The following is a 16,997-nucleotide window of genomic DNA, read 5'->3' on the forward strand; positions in this document are numbered from 1 at the left end:
TTTCCAATTCAAGGGGAAAGGAGAGACTAGAAGGAGAAACTGGGCTTCCTAACCCAAATGGAGATGGGCCGGAGAACTCTGGGATACCTGAACCATGAGAGAAGCAGTTTAATGGGCAGCCCTGTCACTCAGCGGACAACTGCAGCCTTGGGCAACCAAATGGCTCAGTTTGGTCGGGATTTCCACTCTGCTTCAGGGCCATCGCAGATTTTCATACCCTGGCTGTATCATACCACTTCTCACACAATGGGCTCGGCGACAGGGGAAGTGACTGCAGTGGGCTGCAGTGGAGAGCACAGTCGAGAAGGAAGGATGCTCGAGGTCTGCTCTGGGCTCTGCAGCCAAGGCACAGCTGGAGCCCAGCCTTCCCACTCATACACACATATTTCTAGATGTTGGGCAAGCCACTTTTTGGGCAGCCTAACCAGTGAGACTGGTTGTGGTTAACCACACTTTTAAATGCCGTTGGATGCTGGATATTTGGTGGCCCCTGTGGTTACTCACCCAGGAGCTGGTTGGCAGATGAGGTGGTGAGGTTGAACTGCTGCTCCAGGTATTTTCCCAGGAAGGCAGCAAAGCCAGCCACCACCGCGATCTCCATGCAGGCCGCCAGGATGATACAGGTGAAGACAGGATTGGAGAGCAAGTGCTTAGTTACTTTGGGGATCACTAGAAGAGAGCAAAAAGGGAGAGGTGTTTTTGCACAGGCTCTGCTTGAGGCGCTGGAAGTGCTTTGCTGCTCTCCTACAGGACAAACTCACTTCAAACCAGGAGTAATCTTCTGTTCTGCACCGACAAGCTGGTTGAAATGTGGCACCAGCAGAACAAAGTGAAACACAAGAACAGTGTCACCTAAAGATTTAGATACCAGGAGGGTGCAAAAAGAAGTCACCTGTTGTTATGTTTACATCTTACAGACGATTTTGAAATTCTGAAAGATGAGTGCTTTCCAATATTGCTCGTTTCCCCCACAGGAAGTCAATCAAAGCCTAGTATTGTCTTTCTCCTTCTCCTTTCCCAACCTGCTCCCCAGGAACAACACTGAGCCAGCCGATGGGTGTCATGACTACTGTACTCAGCACCGCACAAATTCTTGCAAGGTTTCAGACACAAGCTAACCCAGCTCACACTTGGCCTTTCCTTTTCCTGTTATCCAGATTTGCTTCATTTTCTTATTCCCACGTAACACTGGATCACTTGCTGAGGGACACCTTCTTGCAGCACATCTGGGTGCAAGCTGAAATCCTTCTGCTCGGCCTGGGGACGTGGCTACCCATGGGCATAAGGGACCTCATGCTTGGGACAGGCATGTTAGCCTGCGTGTTCCCATAAACCAGAGCTTCAATAGCCAAGCAACGCCTTCCATGCAGACCCTACTGGCCTTGGTGGCTGCAAGAGTGGAAAAGGACATGCTGAGCTATTCACTGTGTAAGGTGCACACACACTTGCTTTAGCTTCACCATCCCTTAGCTCCTCCCTCCCGAATCATTAGCATCCAGAGTCCTCTTCTCCACGCCGGTCTCTATTTCCGATAAGCAGACACGAGTTACCTTACAAAGGGAAATCTGGCTAATGAATCAGGTAGCACATTTTCTACTTCAGCGAACATTTTAATTATTGCCAAGATAACACAGCTTGAAGAGGAGAGCATCCCAGTACAGAAGAGAGCCTTGCTTTGTCTCAATATCTGATGACTAATTTCTCCCCGAATTAAATGTGAAAATCATTAAGTTTGAAAATTACCTTGCAGAAGTGTAATGAAGCCTCAACGGACCCCTATTTGCATTTTGAAAATCATCCCCCACATCCCCTGTGGTGTACCAGGGTCTGGCAGATGACAGATTTCCCTGGTGTTGGCTTCCTTTTCCCTTAGGGCTTTTTTTTTGGTGCAAAATCTAATTGCACTGACCTCAGCAAGTGAATGCACAGCTCTTTGACAAGGCTCTGCTTGGGTCCTCTTGGTTCTTTCTTGGATGGGGGAGAGAAAGGGCTATAATTAGGTTCGAACTAACCTTTTTGGAAGGGGCCACTCCACAGTTTCTGGTTTCTCTATATCACAAATGTTTTTTTTTGATGCTGTATAAAATTCTTGCTTCCTGAGGATTTGCTGAACATAATGAAGGTGCAGGAGGCATAGTATATTTTAGTAGAACGGGGGGAAAAAAAAAAAAGAGAGAAAAAAATACTGGGAGGGAGGAATGGGGCTGAGGGGATTCAGATGTGGATAGATCTCAGAAACCACCTGCTGCCTCCTTCAGTTCTTTAGTGCACACCTACAGAATTTCCCCTTCTTGCCAGGAAAGGAGGGAAAATGCAAAGGTGGACTTGGCAGCGCTGAGCTTGAAAAGACATATTTAAGGTATTAATGAGTGTTGTGCCTCTGGAGTTCAGTTTGTTTGAGATTAATGGATTCCTCGAGATGTAGCTTTGTGCCAATTCAAATGTAAAGACAGAAAGGTCTACCTCTAACTCTATCCACAAAATAGTAATGACAGCTTGTCTTTTGCAGGAGGGAGTTAAAGATCACGGACATTTATTTCTGAAGTTGTCAAGGCTGATACCCAACCACCATGCATTACCAAGGTCAAAATCCATCCTTCGTACTTGGAGATGGACAGCAAAAATTTTGCAGAGTTACTGTATCATCTCACATAAGAAAGGAGGCCCTTATGACTGCCTTGCCTAGCACTGCTGGGCTACAAGTCATCATACACTTCATCACTTCTTCTCCCTGTGCATCTGAGTGTGAGTTTTCTGGGACAGGTCCTGTCCTCCACTGCATGTTTGACCACTGTCTACTGCAACAGGGCTCTGTGCCTGCTGCAGGGTACCCAGTGCAAAGAGTGAGGGGGCAATGCAGGCAATGCCTGGCAGCCTCCACCATCTCCTCAGCCAGGGCCAGCTCATTCCTTTTCATTTTCTAAAGGAAATGACAGGAGGCTCTCCGTAGAATGAATATCCTTTCATCTTGGTACTGCCACCCGTTAAGATGAATCATTTGACACCTGCTGCTGCCTTATCTCAGTTCTTGGGGTGAAATACCTCTGGGAACAAGATTAAAAGTCAGCAGTGAAGTTTAAAAATCTCTCAATAGATTAGAGTGACGTGCTTTCAGCTGCCTGGCATATGGTGCTGGGTATGAAGGGGGAATGCAAAATGTCTGAGGTGGGACAGTAAAGCCCTGGGGAACACAGCAGCTAAGCATGGTGCTTCTTCACTGGAGCCGATCCCAGCAAGAGTCATGATAAATGTTACCCTGTACCTTGTTGGCCCAAAGGTTAGCTGAACACTTTGTAGCAGCACTTTGGAGCTATAAACCTGAGGTTGAAGCCCATTCACCAGATGAAGAAAAGGGAAAGGCCTTTTGGATTCAAAAGAGTCTCAAAAATCTACTTGGAGAACCCACAAGCTGTATCAGACACAGCACAGAAAGACATCCTCCCACGCTCAGAAGGACCAGCTCATTTAACATCCTTATCCCAATGCAGCCAATACATTACAGAAATGACAGCAGAAAAGCAATTCTCATTGCCATGGCAAGATACACTGAGAAAAACAAGAAACCTCAGCCTCTTTTCACTGCTGTAGTACTTAAAACGCAACTCTTCAGACCATCCACGTGCAGTGTTGGTCACAGGATCATCTACAGGTTGGAGAGGACCCAGGAGGATGTCCCAAAGCTCTCCAACACCCCTGCCAATCCCTTGACTTCCCACCTTTTAACATCCCAAGCAACACCCATGCCAAGACATCAGGCAACCTATCTCCTGCTGTGGGGCCAGCTATGGGTGACAGGCCATGGGCTTGACAAACAAACACACTTATGCACACCAAGTAGCTTTGATTTGTCACTGAACATCAGGGAGTACCAGGGATAATTGGCAACCTCATTACATGAGGTTTAACTACTCTCCAGAAACGACAAACTATAATCATCACGTTGATGCTTGAAATGAATTGTTTGGAACATTACAATCACCAAGGCCCCTTTTTCCAGTTGGAGCACCCTACAGAGACATGTTTTCAATTTGCAGTAAAGATGAGGAACACAGAAAGCAAAGTAATAAATTAGAGGGAGGTTTACAGCCCAGTCCACCTAGGACAGTGGGGTGAGGGAAAGGCGAAATGTAGTGTTGAGCCAAACTGCAACTTTCTAATAGCGATGTAGGCAGTGAGCCTCAGATCTGAACAGAAAACAAAAGGCACAATCTCCATGTGACTTGAGGAATAAGGGATGAAGAAAATAGTGCAGGCAGCAAGAAGAAAATACCTTCTGGAAAGAGGCAGCTCCTATAAAAGAGAAGATGGAGTAAGACAAGAGGTGCTGAAGATATCTCAGATGAGTTTAATATGCCAAAGTCCACGTGGCCTTGCCAAAATCAGTATCACAAAGGATATGAAGGAAAAGGATGATACACATGTCAAAGAGTCTTCTTGAAAGATACAAGCTTGAAGCAAGAGTAATGTTCTCGTGGATGGAAAGCACGTTCTTTTAGTTTATCATTTTGCCTGCAGCAACCGCCTTTGCTTGATTTCAGAGGGGGAAGTAAACCTCTCTCACTCGCATCATGGAGATCACAGCAAGGTACAGTATCTTTTCAGAGAGAGACATGCTCTGCCTGACTTCAGCTGCTGCTCAGCTTCTGCCTCGGAGCGTGCAGGCTGAAGGCCTTTCTGAATTAATCAAAGCTTCTGATAACAAGGATGCTGTCTTTGAAATGGTCAAGAAGAACCTGCCAACAAAGCCTGCATCCTTATGAAATCCAAGCTAAAGGAACTTGGAAACTGATAGGACCTGATGTGAGGCATTTTATGATCAGTCACCTCTCCCTTATCTACGATTAGGATTTCTCAACAAGCCTTCTAGATGTTGGTAAGAAGCCAAGACCCAAATCCAAAAAGGCATTAAGGTCATGATACCCATCAGGATCAGGGCCAAAGACTCACTGCTATGGCCATGAATAAAGGTACAGATGGAGCCCTCTCCAAAAATTTGTCAGCATGACTTGTTAGAGCTATGAATTTTAAATCAGCTGTTAATCATGCTCAATCACATAAAATCCCACTGATGATTACAGGCTCTCTATGGCCCAGGACCCCCCAGCACATCTGGGACCTCCTGGCCCAGTGCTACGTGTCTGCTCCCAGAGACCACTTTTGGGGGGAGAAATCCAGGATTCAGAGCAGCTCCCTCTCTAGGTATTCAGCAGATTGGTACACAGAGCAGGAAGGAATCGAACAGAAGACAAGACAGCTGTCAGCTGTACATCCCAGCTCTCCCACGCTCTTGGAAATTAAGCTGGACAGAAACCAAAATGTTTCCAAATCTAGGGAATGTGCAGTTTTGAAATCCATTTAATTCCACAGTGGGTTTTCTTTTAATTCTTTGTGAATGAGCTTCTCTCTCCAAACCTGAAAGATTCCATATCAATTTCAATCCCTTTAGTTTTTTAGTATCTCTCGCTAGACAAACAGGTAAGAGGTAATGAATTTCTGGTTTAAATCATTGCAAAACAAATGCATTCAGAGCAGAATGTTTCAGGGGTGTTAAAGATACATCCAAGGAAGCATTCTGAAACCAAATTTCATCAGAATGACCACTCAATTCAGTAGAAGTGACGTTTCCATATTAAAAAAAAAAAAAAAAAAGAATTTTAACAAAACCTTTCCAAGCACGTGCTGGAGCAGCTGGTGGGTTAGAGGCGGTGTGTTAACACCAAGTGGGAGGGCAGATGCTGGACAGACATGAGTAGAGGGCACAGGTACCCTGACACAGCTAAGCATCATCTCCAGCTCTGAATAGCAGAGAGGTCCCTGAGGCAGACCAGAGGTGGGAATGCAAAGCTGTGCCCCCAGGACAGCAAGGATTGCTGCAGCCCACGCCTGAAGTGCTTTCCAGACCATACGGAGAGTGCAGGGTTGAAAGAACCCAGCCAGGCTGCCAGCCAAGAGCAAAGAGCAATGGCAGCATTTATCCACCCTCTCCCTGCTATTAATCCTTCATTACCCTGTGCTCCCAAATGGATTTGCGTTGCTTAACTGAAATGCCAATCAGGTAAAGCAGCACAGCATTCACACACCAGTTCAGCAATGGTAAGCACCTCCCAGGACCGTCCCTGAGCCATCATACCCCTGCCAGTGCCGCTGTGCAGAGCTGACACCACAGCCACCTGCCACCTCTGCTGCTTTTGATTGCCTCTTCACCTTGTGCCATTCAAAGGCACAGTCTTCATTTCACGTTCAAAGCTCCTCTTAAGGATGCTTCTCTTCCTGGCATGAAAATATCCCACATGTAGAGATGCCATGGCTTCCCAAAAATTGAACCCTCCTGCCTGTTTAGACCTCGATAGAGTTTCCAATATTTTGAGCTGGTTGCTTTTATATTAGTCTTAGCTTTTCTGCGTGCTAAGACTGGAGACAGGTGAGGAATCTCACCCAGCCCTACATCTCACTGTCTTTCAACAAATCTTGTAGTGTCTTGAGCATCCTCCCACATGTCAGCCAGGCCATGTTGCTACCTGACAGCCATGACCCAGCTAGGAGCATGTCTCCAGCTGACACCACCCCACTTCCTCTCCTGCCATGTCCACTCAACTTGCAGCAGTCTCTGCACTGCTTAAAAAAAAAATCAAAAAAAAAATCAAAAAAAATCAAACCCCTTCAATAGCCAAAAAGGTGACTGAGGTCAGCCTCCGAGGATGCACCATTGACACACTGTGTGTTCGTATGATTGGTACAGAGAAACAACTCTTTCGCCCCACACTGTGCACAAAAGATGGGTGACCCCACACCTCCATGCAGACACGGACTTACTCCTGACACACACCTGCCCAGGACTGAACTACAGAGACATTTGCTCAAAAGGAGCCAGAGTTACGGCCACACAAACCCTGATGAGCATTTCCACCCACAACCCCTCATTCAGGCACATCCTCTGTTGTTCAGCTTCACAAAAACATGCAAACCCCAAACTCCATGATAGGACAGACAACATGACTTTGCATGCACATATATATTTCTAACTTCTGTATATAATTACTAGTCCTTTTTATCCTAGAAAAAAGACTAACCAGTCTAACTTTCCCCAAAGGAAACTTTATACAATCAACAAACAGATTAAGGATACCAGGTCCCCACATAAGAATGTATATATATATATTTCGGCTGCTGACAAAATAATGTATATACACAGCAAGATTCAACTCATCACCTTGAACACTGCCCATGAGGAGTGAGTGAAGCACGTTCGCCTTCCCTTGCAGTACGTGTTTGAGCATCTCCAGGCAGGCACTTTAGCAAACACGACTCTTGACCACGTTCCGACCGTGACAATAGCATCAAGGGACTTGAAAGGAGATGTCAGCTACCAACACCGTGTCGTCTGTGACAGCCTCAAAGGCATAACTAAAAAGGTCATTCCCCTCTTATTTGATGTGATGTAAATTGTATTTCAAAGTCCATCTACAAAGAGACTTCTGGAATACTGACTGATTTGAGATGGGGTTACCTGCAATGAGAAGGCTAACGTGGAAAACTGTGGTGCCTCCTGATGTAATCAGTACTTTGAAGCATATGGATGAGGCGGCTTAATTTCTCTGCTTCAATAAGCAATAGTTGCTCTAGGAACACCCCCCATGGCCTCCCTGTGTACAAGAAAATCAGCTTGCTCAGCACCATCCTTAGCCAGAACTGCTGCCCCTCCATGCAGCAGGAACATGCTATATTTTTTCATTTTTCTATATGAAAATCTGCAAAAATGTCCAGTATCCATTCTAAAAACTCAGTGGCCAGAAGCAGACGCACTGATGAGTCCATGAAAAAAGCCACAGTTTTATCCAGATGGATGTACCATGGGGAAAGCACACTCCTCAAACTTGAGAAAATCCTTGCAACAAGGATGAAAGGATGAAGAAATTAATTTTACTGTCAAATTTTCAAACAATTTATCCCTTTACCTTTCTTTTGAATTTTCTCATCAAGTCAAAACTGCACATCATTGGCCTTCCCTTAGTGAACAACCACATCAACTATTCAAGGTATTTTTATATTTAAGAAAACACATTTTTTCACAAAGTCTTTTTTTCCTTCCCACCCGCACCTCATTCAACTCCAAATTAAGGCACAGGGAGTAAGTGATTTTCTCCTCATTTATCTAAATGCATTAGGCAGTAATGAAACCCGTTCTGCCAGTGACAGAGAGTGGGAAGCAACCACCAGTGCTACAGAACCGCCCTCTCAGATGAAGGATTTTCCAGTGCAGCCTACAGAAAGGATATCTGCCCACACTTTCCCAGAAAATGCTGGATCCTCAGCTGACCTTCATTAGATCCAGGTCCATTTCCATCACTGTGAGACGTGACGTGGGGTTTTCTATTCTAATTCGCTACGAGCCATGCTGTGCCCTGCCACTTTCCTGCTATGTTGGGCTGGTATCTACCTCTTCCCCATCCCAATTTAAGAGCTGCAGTGGTGCCCAGCACTCACTGCCTTGTATCTGGGATTGCACTAACATGTAACTCAGATGCTGGGAGCTCCCAATATCTTTTAACTGCCCTTGCTGGCTTGCTCTCTGTTTTGAGAGTCAGAGAGGAGCAGGACAGTAGACTGAACAGAGGTTCACAAATTGCTCTGGCAGCTGTGTTCGCCTTCATTTTTTTATTAACTCTACAGAACTATTGTGCATTTCTGAAGCTTCGTAGTTTAAAAAAACCCCAAACCTTTCAAGTAGAACAAAGTCTCTCTTTAAAATTAGAAGAATGCCAGAAATAATTAGAAGCTAGGGACTTCCTGAAATTTCAGGATACTGAGGGGGCTTTTTTTATTTTTTTGGGGGGTAGAGGTGGATAGTCCAAATCAGAGACCAATTACAAATCCAACCAGCTGTTAACCTGTTGCTGACCCTCGCGGAAAATATGACAAGAGCCCTGTCTCACCTCGCAGCTGCTGGAAGCAGGTCGTGCTGCTCTCCCCGTCCAGTGCGTGCCGCAGGACCCCGTTGCTTGGCTTGGGTCTCTCGTAGTCCCTCTCGGGGAGCATGGCCTGCTCGCTCTCCCCAGCGTGCTCCGGCCGCGGGGGCAAGGACTGTGGGAACCCGAACATCGGCAGGGATGAGAAGAAGAGTAAGGCACCACACAGCAGGAAGCCTCCCCACCATGCACCGATCCACCGAGGGTCATCCGGGGTTATGTCCAGCTTACCTGCAAGGGCACACGCACACATGTGTCAGTGGCTTGGCCGTGGGGAGGGAAAGACGACAGTGTTAATGATTCTGTAGGCTGGAAGACGGTTGTTGGGGGCTTTGTTGGCTGGTGAAGGGCTCCCAGACGCAAGGTGGGGACCCACAGTGCATCCCACACCCAAACAGTGTGAGCCACCAGTGCATAATGACCTCCGCATCCAAGAGGCCCTTAGGACAAGCAATCCATCACCTTGTCTATCTAGATGGCACATCCAACTTCTGTAACACCCTGTAATCAAGGCTTCTCTCCACTGTCTTCGGCTCTGCCAGCTCTAGGAAGCTGCCATATACCAGTCAGTGTCCCTGGCACCAAGATTTTGGACATCCCTGTTCCAGCATGTCAAACGTGCACACACAGCTTACCTACCTAGTGGCACAAAGACCTACATGGAGAAAAAGCAGCACAGACAAGGACACTGCATTTCCATCCCAGCTTACCCTTGTTCTCCAGGAGGTCAGTGCTCTCCCTGCTTTGACTTCACAGCACTTTTCAGCAAAGGAGAGATGGGCAGTTGGGTTTTATGGGAACTTGTGACTGTGTGGAGGGTGAAACAGTACTAAATATCGTAAAAGAAACCCACCCACTGCACTAAATGTTCTCAGAAAGGTAGAAAAATCATCAGAAAATGAGGAAAAGCAAAGTAAAAGGCTAGATCATCCTGTAGGCCATCGCTCAGCAGAGATAAGATAAAAAAAGGCTCTGGAGTCAGTCTGGGGGAATAAAAATAAGCAGCAGGAGAGAAGAAACTGGAAGCTGGCAGAGGGTGCCCAGTGCTGGGGCTGACTCTCAGGGGACACCTGGCTCTGCGTGGCTGGAATAACAAGCTCCTCTGTTCATAATGTCTGTCTGGTTACCGCCACTCTGAAAAATCTGTCTCAAGTGAGGCAATCAAGTTGTCTTTCGAGCAGAGACAGAAGGAAACTCTTTTTTCCTTAGGGAAAACAACACATAGCTCTCAAATCTATATAAAGTTTGAAAAATAGTGTTTTGGAGGGATTGGATTCTTCTGCTGTTATTTCCTCCTGCCTGAAGTGCATTTTTTTCAGGTGCTTGGGAACACAGCCATGTGGTGAGCCACGTAAACCAAGGTCTTCCTGCAACGTGGAAACTCTTTTCTATACAAGAACAGACAGAGGCCATGAAGCCTCAGCCTTCACATGACGGCAATGGACCATGGCCAAAGCCACCTGGACCTGCAGCTGGCAAGTGCTATACCCTCCCTATGACCTGCTGAGCCACAGCCCCTCCAGGCTTCTCAGTGGTAAGACTCCACCGTTCTCCTCTGTGGCTCTGTGTTTGTCTAGGATTTTTGAGCTGTAAACATGGAACAACATCTTATGTAAAACCAGCAAGATCACATTATTACTGCAAGGCCAGCATCTTGCCTCTGAGCATCTTGTCTCTGATAGTAATCAGTTGCAGATGCCCAGAAAGTCCACAAGAATAAAGTCAACATATACCTGGTATTATTCTTGTGATTGTGGTTCAGGGACTTTCTAAGCTACATTTGGTGTCATGTTCATTTTTTCTTCTATAAACTCATCCAATTGTTTTTAAATCCATTTGTAGACTTCTGACCATAGACCCTATGGTGACAAGTTCCACAGCTTCACCTTCTGGGAGAATAAATGTCTTCTTCTGCACATTTGTATTTTGGAGTAAATTATACTTAATGGTCAAACATGTAACTGGGTTCAAACAAACTCTTCTGCCTACAGAACCAACTGACTCTTTGACATATCTTTGCTAAAGCCAAGGAATGACAAGGAGCCATATGGTGCTTGACCAAGCCGCAGCTAGAAGTCTCAGCCATCAAAAAAGATACTTCTTTCCTGCTCATTTGATATTATTTAGATTTCTTCAGCTGCCATGTGCATGCAAGACCAAGAAAAGGCAGCAGCACTTTTCCAGATTTGCACAATTCTGTTCTGAGTCCTGCAAGGTTCAACTCCATCAAAATGCATCCTGTGAAGATGTGTTTGCAACACCACACAACTGGAATGCATCCTCAAAGGGGACAACACCCCTGCGGCAGGATAAGAGCCTGTGGGATCAGATGGAGCTGAGAGCTGTAGAAAAAGCATCGGAACAACAGGGAAAATAATGAAGCATCAGGTTTGCAGCCTAGAGCCGAAGGGCTTGGGGAGCAGTGGAGAACAGCCTGTTACACATTGCCCTCTAATGGCAAAGAACACGTAGTGCAGGTAGCAATAAGTGCGGATTTTTTTCTTAATGAAGAAAAAGACAATTTGCAAACAAATTGTTTTAACCCAAGTGCAGAGTCAAGGTGGGCAATAATTAGCACTGCTTTGGGAAAAATCAATAATGCTGTGGGACTGAACCGCCCTCCCAGGTGCTGGGGATGGCAGCTCTCCAGATTTCATCCCGTGCTCTGGACACAGCTGCTCCAGCAAGGCTCCGTCCAGGGCTAGCTGGTGTGCCCTGCCACAGTGATATTTTAAGGTGTCCTCTAAGAGCTGGGATGAAACTCATCTTGCAGTACAAAAGCCCATAGAAGGGAACAAATTTTATCTACTACAAATTTATCTATGGGGATAGAGTTGAAAACTTTTGAATCCCAGTCATAAAACCCCTCTAAAAGTGACACTCGTTTGCGCAACAGGCACTCAAGATGGAACAAGAATCATCTTCCTGCTTGTGAGCATCAACATTTTTGTCCTGATAATACATTAGCATATTTTATTTGAAACCAAACCCAGTTCTCCTTACTTGTGTCAATGAAGACAGCATCCACGTAGATTTTGGTACAGAAGGAGCCCAAGATAAATCCACAGGCTGGTCCAAATACCAGCATCGTAAACAGGATCCCTACAAGGAGATAGAAAAGAGGAAATTAGTACTAGTCTCAGATTATTCACTGCATGTTGTTCTGCTTGTCTCCTGCAAGATGCTATTGCCCTGCTGATGCCAAATAGATAGGGATACATCTCTGTGTCGAATGCTTCAGGCAAAAGAGCACCCTAAGTGCTTTTTGCTTTTCTTCATCTCTTCAGGAAAAAGGATAGATGGAGCTGTGATAATGCTGAAGGATTTCTACTGAGCTGAGAAGACAGTATGGATGTATACTGTGTTTTGGTCGGCTGGCTGCTCTAAAAGATATCTTACTCAAAAGCACAAGGTAAAGCAGATCTGCCTTCTCCTCACAGGGAAGTCTTTACCTTCGCCACCTGCAGCTAAATTCCTGGTAGAAATGGATATTTTCAGACTTTACAGTCAGCAAATCTGTGAAATGCAGTGTTGTCACAGACTGCTGGACAAAGTCCCTTTACAGAAGTAGGAGCACTCTTCCAAATCTGTGAAGCCCTTCTCCCCATCATAGCCCCATGACAAATATTCCCCAAGGTGTACAGCTCTTCCAACTTCTCACAACTGCTCGCTCCTGCAAAATCTGCATGGAATTGCCAGTGTAATTCCATGCAAAGAGCAATTATGAGCAAATTACTTATTTACTTCAATACAATATTTAGAAGCTTTTATTCTCACTCCCACTTTGGCCATCCAACAGGAATGCTACAGGTACACCGCCAACTCTCAATTATCCAGGACAGAAAGGCAGGGGGACACGTGGACAACCCAGAAAAAGAAGCAGCAAAGATAACACAAAACTAAACAGACAATAAATTAGACAAAAGGAACACATTTGGTACCTCCACATTTGGGATAGAAAAAAACAACAGAAAACCAACAAAGACTCTTGTAAATAGCTTTCTGAAGGAAGCAGGGCAAGTCTGAGCAGCATTGAGCAGAGCAAGCGACTGCTTGTTCACTCTGGGGCAGAGCACTGCTGATGGATCCGTGTGCCCGGCGAGGCAGGCAGCTCTTCGAGACCCTCAGCCAGTGATGTGCCAGCCTGTGCTGGCACCAGTCTTGGTGTCTCTGCACTTCAGAAATGCCCCATGAAGGAGCTTATTCTCATTTGGGTGCTTTGCTTGCTCACCTTCGGCAGCAGGGTACACCTCACATCTCTCCAAATCTCTCTGGGGGTGCTGCCTGGCACCTCAGTGCATTCGTAGTGCACTTCACAGCTATCTCAGCCCTCAGGTTCCTTAACTGAAAACTTATAATTCCCAAGTTCTCTCTCTGTGCATTTCTCAGGAGTTGGAGAAATGATCAGAACTGAAAAATATTGTCAGGAGACCACCAGCCCTATGCAAGGCAAACCACACCTGCCCATGGCAGCTTAGCCAAGCAGAATAAGCGGCTATGATCAGAAATAACTTCACCTTCATTTTTGAAATGCAGAGTCCAAACTAATTCCTCCAAGCCTGTGGCACCATGACTTGGCTGGATTAATAACTAGGTACAGAGCAACGGTGTCTCCAGCCAGCCACTCGTGCAGAAACCCAGCACATTAATGCCTTCACGGCTATCACCTACAGAAGCCAAGAGGGAGAAACAAAGCTGGTGGGAGGAAAAAAAAGTGTCAGGTAATATGAGCCACAGTAACAAGTCACTGCTGTCAGGACAGTGGCAGAAGCTGCCATCCCTTGCCCCCATCTCAGCTAAACTCAGAGCTGCAGCAATGGCACTGTGTTGTAGCCCATGCCACCAGCTTAAATTAGTCCTCAGGGTCTCTGCCCATGATGTCCACGTCAGTAGTGGAGCAAGCCATCTCCTCCCCTGCAGTCATCTTGTCCCCGGACATTGGGTTTGTGCTCCATAATCCAGCAGTAAATCAGGGAATTTGTGCTCCTCGGTCAACAGAGCTGCTTAGGAAGTCTGTGCCTTGCTCCCTTGGGGACCTATAAAGCCTCACATGAGAGATCCCAGTCCCTGGTTACCTGCAGAAGCACTTCGTAGGATGTGAAATGAGGGCTGGGTGAGCATGGAAAAGGGACTTCTTTTCCCAGCACACCAAGCACCATCTCCCTCCTTCCCAGCCCCATGGCCTGCCCCACTTGGGGCTATAAAATTTCCAGGAGCGTTTTATAAAATATCCACATTGCATTGTTTTTGGTCACTAGATGGCATTAGTGCCTGTCATTCATCCCACAAGTGCCATGTGGAGCTGGCTGGGTGATGGAGCAGCCCACCCTGGCTCCTCAAACAGGACTGTGTTACTGGGGGTCCTACAGCCCCCAGGAGCATCGTGCTGACAGCAGGGTGCTGTCTTTACCCACACATCAGCCATACCAGCAATCAGGCTGTACCCTTTGGCTGTCTGCACGCAGGAAATCACAGATTTTAGAAGAAACTGTTGAGATTTTGGTCAAGAGTTTAACAGACAGCATCTAACAGAGGAATGGCCGTGACAGTGTGATGAACAAGCTGGCAAACAAAGATCTGGTTTACCTTTGATGACTGAACATTAATCATTAATTTCTGTGTAATTATGGTCAAACATGCAGAGACACACTGGGCCTCACATGAGTTGGAGTGGTGCCTGGGGCAATGGAGCCCATGTTTTGGACGAGGAGCCCTTGGATTTCAGTGAGAGTCACAACATTGCTCCGCTTTTCTACCCTAGAAGGAGTGAGGGGAGGGAAAACCCAGGCAGAACAAAGTACCTCCTCCTTCCCAGTCCCAGATCCTCAGCCCAGACCCTGATACCCAGCACCCAGGGAAACCTGCTCCTCCAGAGCTGCCTGAGGGTTCACATCCTCAGGGACAACCCCCTGAGGGAAGGTTGCTGTGGGCACCAAAGCACCCACCCCGGGCCACGACAGGTTCCCACAGGCCCCAAGGAGCCGTGGGGGCTCTGCTGAACTGCTGTGCCATTGCCCTGATGGGACCTGTGTCTGCAAGCGAAAGGACTGCGTGGCCACCAGACAGCTGATTCAGGGTACCCACAACCCGGGGGAGGACAGCTTTGCAGCTCCGGGCAGAGCTTAAACTGCAGGGCTTGTTTAAGTAAGACCTTGAGGATTGGATGAATCGGGCATGACCTGCTCTCCACAGGCAGCAGATACTTGTTTTCCTTTTTTTTTTTTTTTTTTTTTTTGAACCGATTGCTGGTTGATGATTTTCTGTAAGTGTTTAACAGCTCTGGAGAACTGGGAACACACATTTGGCGTCAATGCAGGCTCACGTGGCTAAGAAGGCAGAAAGTCAAGGACCAGTTCTAACCCTTTAGGCAACACCTTTGGATATACCAGAGTTGGGCTGAAGAGGGACAGAAATTTATCCCGTGATGATCTCCAAACCACAGGCAACATTGTCAGACCATGTGTATACAGGCAAAACCACAGAACCAAAGTGTGTTTCATGGAGCAAATGGAAAGACAAAGAACATGGAAAAAGACCATCCTTCAACAAAAAACCTCAGGGAATATTTTCCCCTTTTACCAAAGCAGAAGGGAGCAGGGACCCTTTGCTAGTGATCCAGCAGCAGCAGGGAGATTCTTGCAGAGGGAGTTAGCTCAAACAAAAAGCAAATGTCAAGAGAGCTGTAGCCAATGCAGGTACACACACCAGCACCTGTGAGAGACGATTGCTGCCCCTTCTCACACTATTTGCATCACATGACAAACTACAACTTCAGAAAGAAGCCATGGCTTCAGTTATTAAAATACCACATTTTACATCCTGGTAGCTGCAGGCTGGATGGCATTATTTGCTCTGCAATGTCATCGCTAGAGGGCAATGTGGGATAGAGCATTCATCCACCGAACAGGGGAACATACCTAAGATCTTACAAAAAGATATTAAATTATTCTTCATCTCTAGGCTAGCTTAAGAAACCCTCATGTTAACTGTTTTTTTTTTTTCCTATATTTTCCTAAATCAAGAAAACAATTGGCTCACCCCGTGCCCTTTTTGTTATCTTTTTTCAAGACTCCAACAGAATCCTACCTTTGTAGTAACAGTATTTTACACCTTATCTCACAAATCAAGCAGGTTTTGCAAAAATCTAAGGCATGGACTGTCACGATGGATAGTCTAGGGCCTGTACAGAGCCAGACTGTGCTCAAGAATCAACAGAGCACACCACTGGGCACAAAAATCAGGCTAAATAGGTGATTGGGGTAGTGCCTGTGGTTGAGCATTTATGTAGAATTGAGGGCTCAAGGGGAAATTAGCCAAGTTAGAATTAGCTTAAGACATCCTTTCTCCTATGAGAAATTCTGCATGATTGCTAGTCGCCCCATTATTAGGAAAACACTTTCCACATCATTCACCTAGTCATGCAACCACGAAGCTGCTTCTTAGTAGATAAGAAGGTTTAGCAAAACCCCTTTTCCTAGTATTGGGGTTGCTGCTAAGGATAAAAATGTGCTAAACTTGCAGATGGCTTTAACACCACTTGCTACGTCTTTTCCTATGTTTCCTTCTAATTTTTACATCAGCCTGATTTGATAGAGCCAGAGGACATTAATACCAGGAGCAAACTGATCAAAGCTGTAATCCTGGCTCCATCAGTCTCTTGCAAAACTCTTACTGATGGAAACATAACTGGCGAGCAGTATGGGATAGTGCAGCCTCTTCCCTTTCATTCTCAGCTTAAAATTTACTTCTATTGCTCAGAGCAGTACATTCAGTAACAAACATTCTACTCGAGAGGAATAAGGGAAAACATGCAACACTGTCCTGGAAACAAACGCTTCTTGCTCTGCAGGGCTGGCTGAGCCTCTTCAAAGGGTCTGTGCTTGGTCCTGCATCCAATATTTCAAGGAGGAACAGGGCATTTCCTCAGTGCCGTTAGCCCTATACGCTAACAGTGAAAAGTAGGCTAAGAAACGTTTCTCCTTTATGCAATTTGGTGGGGTTTTTTCTATTTTTAATCTTAGAATTATTTTT

General features: G+C 46.1%; 1 protein-coding gene across 1 annotated transcript in view; it reads right to left on the reverse strand.

Annotated features, from left to right (window-relative positions):
* SLCO3A1 (solute carrier organic anion transporter family member 3A1) overlaps window positions 1-16,997 on the reverse strand; it is a 140,256-nt gene that overhangs the window by 15,916 nt on the left and 107,343 nt on the right. Inside the window, exons 3-5 of the mRNA XM_032994236.2 lie at window positions 11,970-12,068; window positions 8,934-9,197; window positions 505-669 (exon numbers count right to left, since the gene is read on the reverse strand). Of these exons, the coding sequence (XP_032850127.2) occupies window positions 505-669; window positions 8,934-9,197; window positions 11,970-12,068 (528 nt within the window). The remainder of the gene's footprint in view (window positions 1-504; window positions 670-8,933; window positions 9,198-11,969; window positions 12,069-16,997) is intronic.

Source organism: Tyto alba, unplaced genomic scaffold (assembly GCF_018691265.1).
Source record: "Tyto alba isolate M040663 unplaced genomic scaffold, T.alba_DEE_v4.0 Super-Scaffold_41, whole genome shotgun sequence".
NCBI lineage: Eukaryota > Metazoa > Chordata > Aves > Strigiformes > Tytonidae > Tyto > Tyto alba.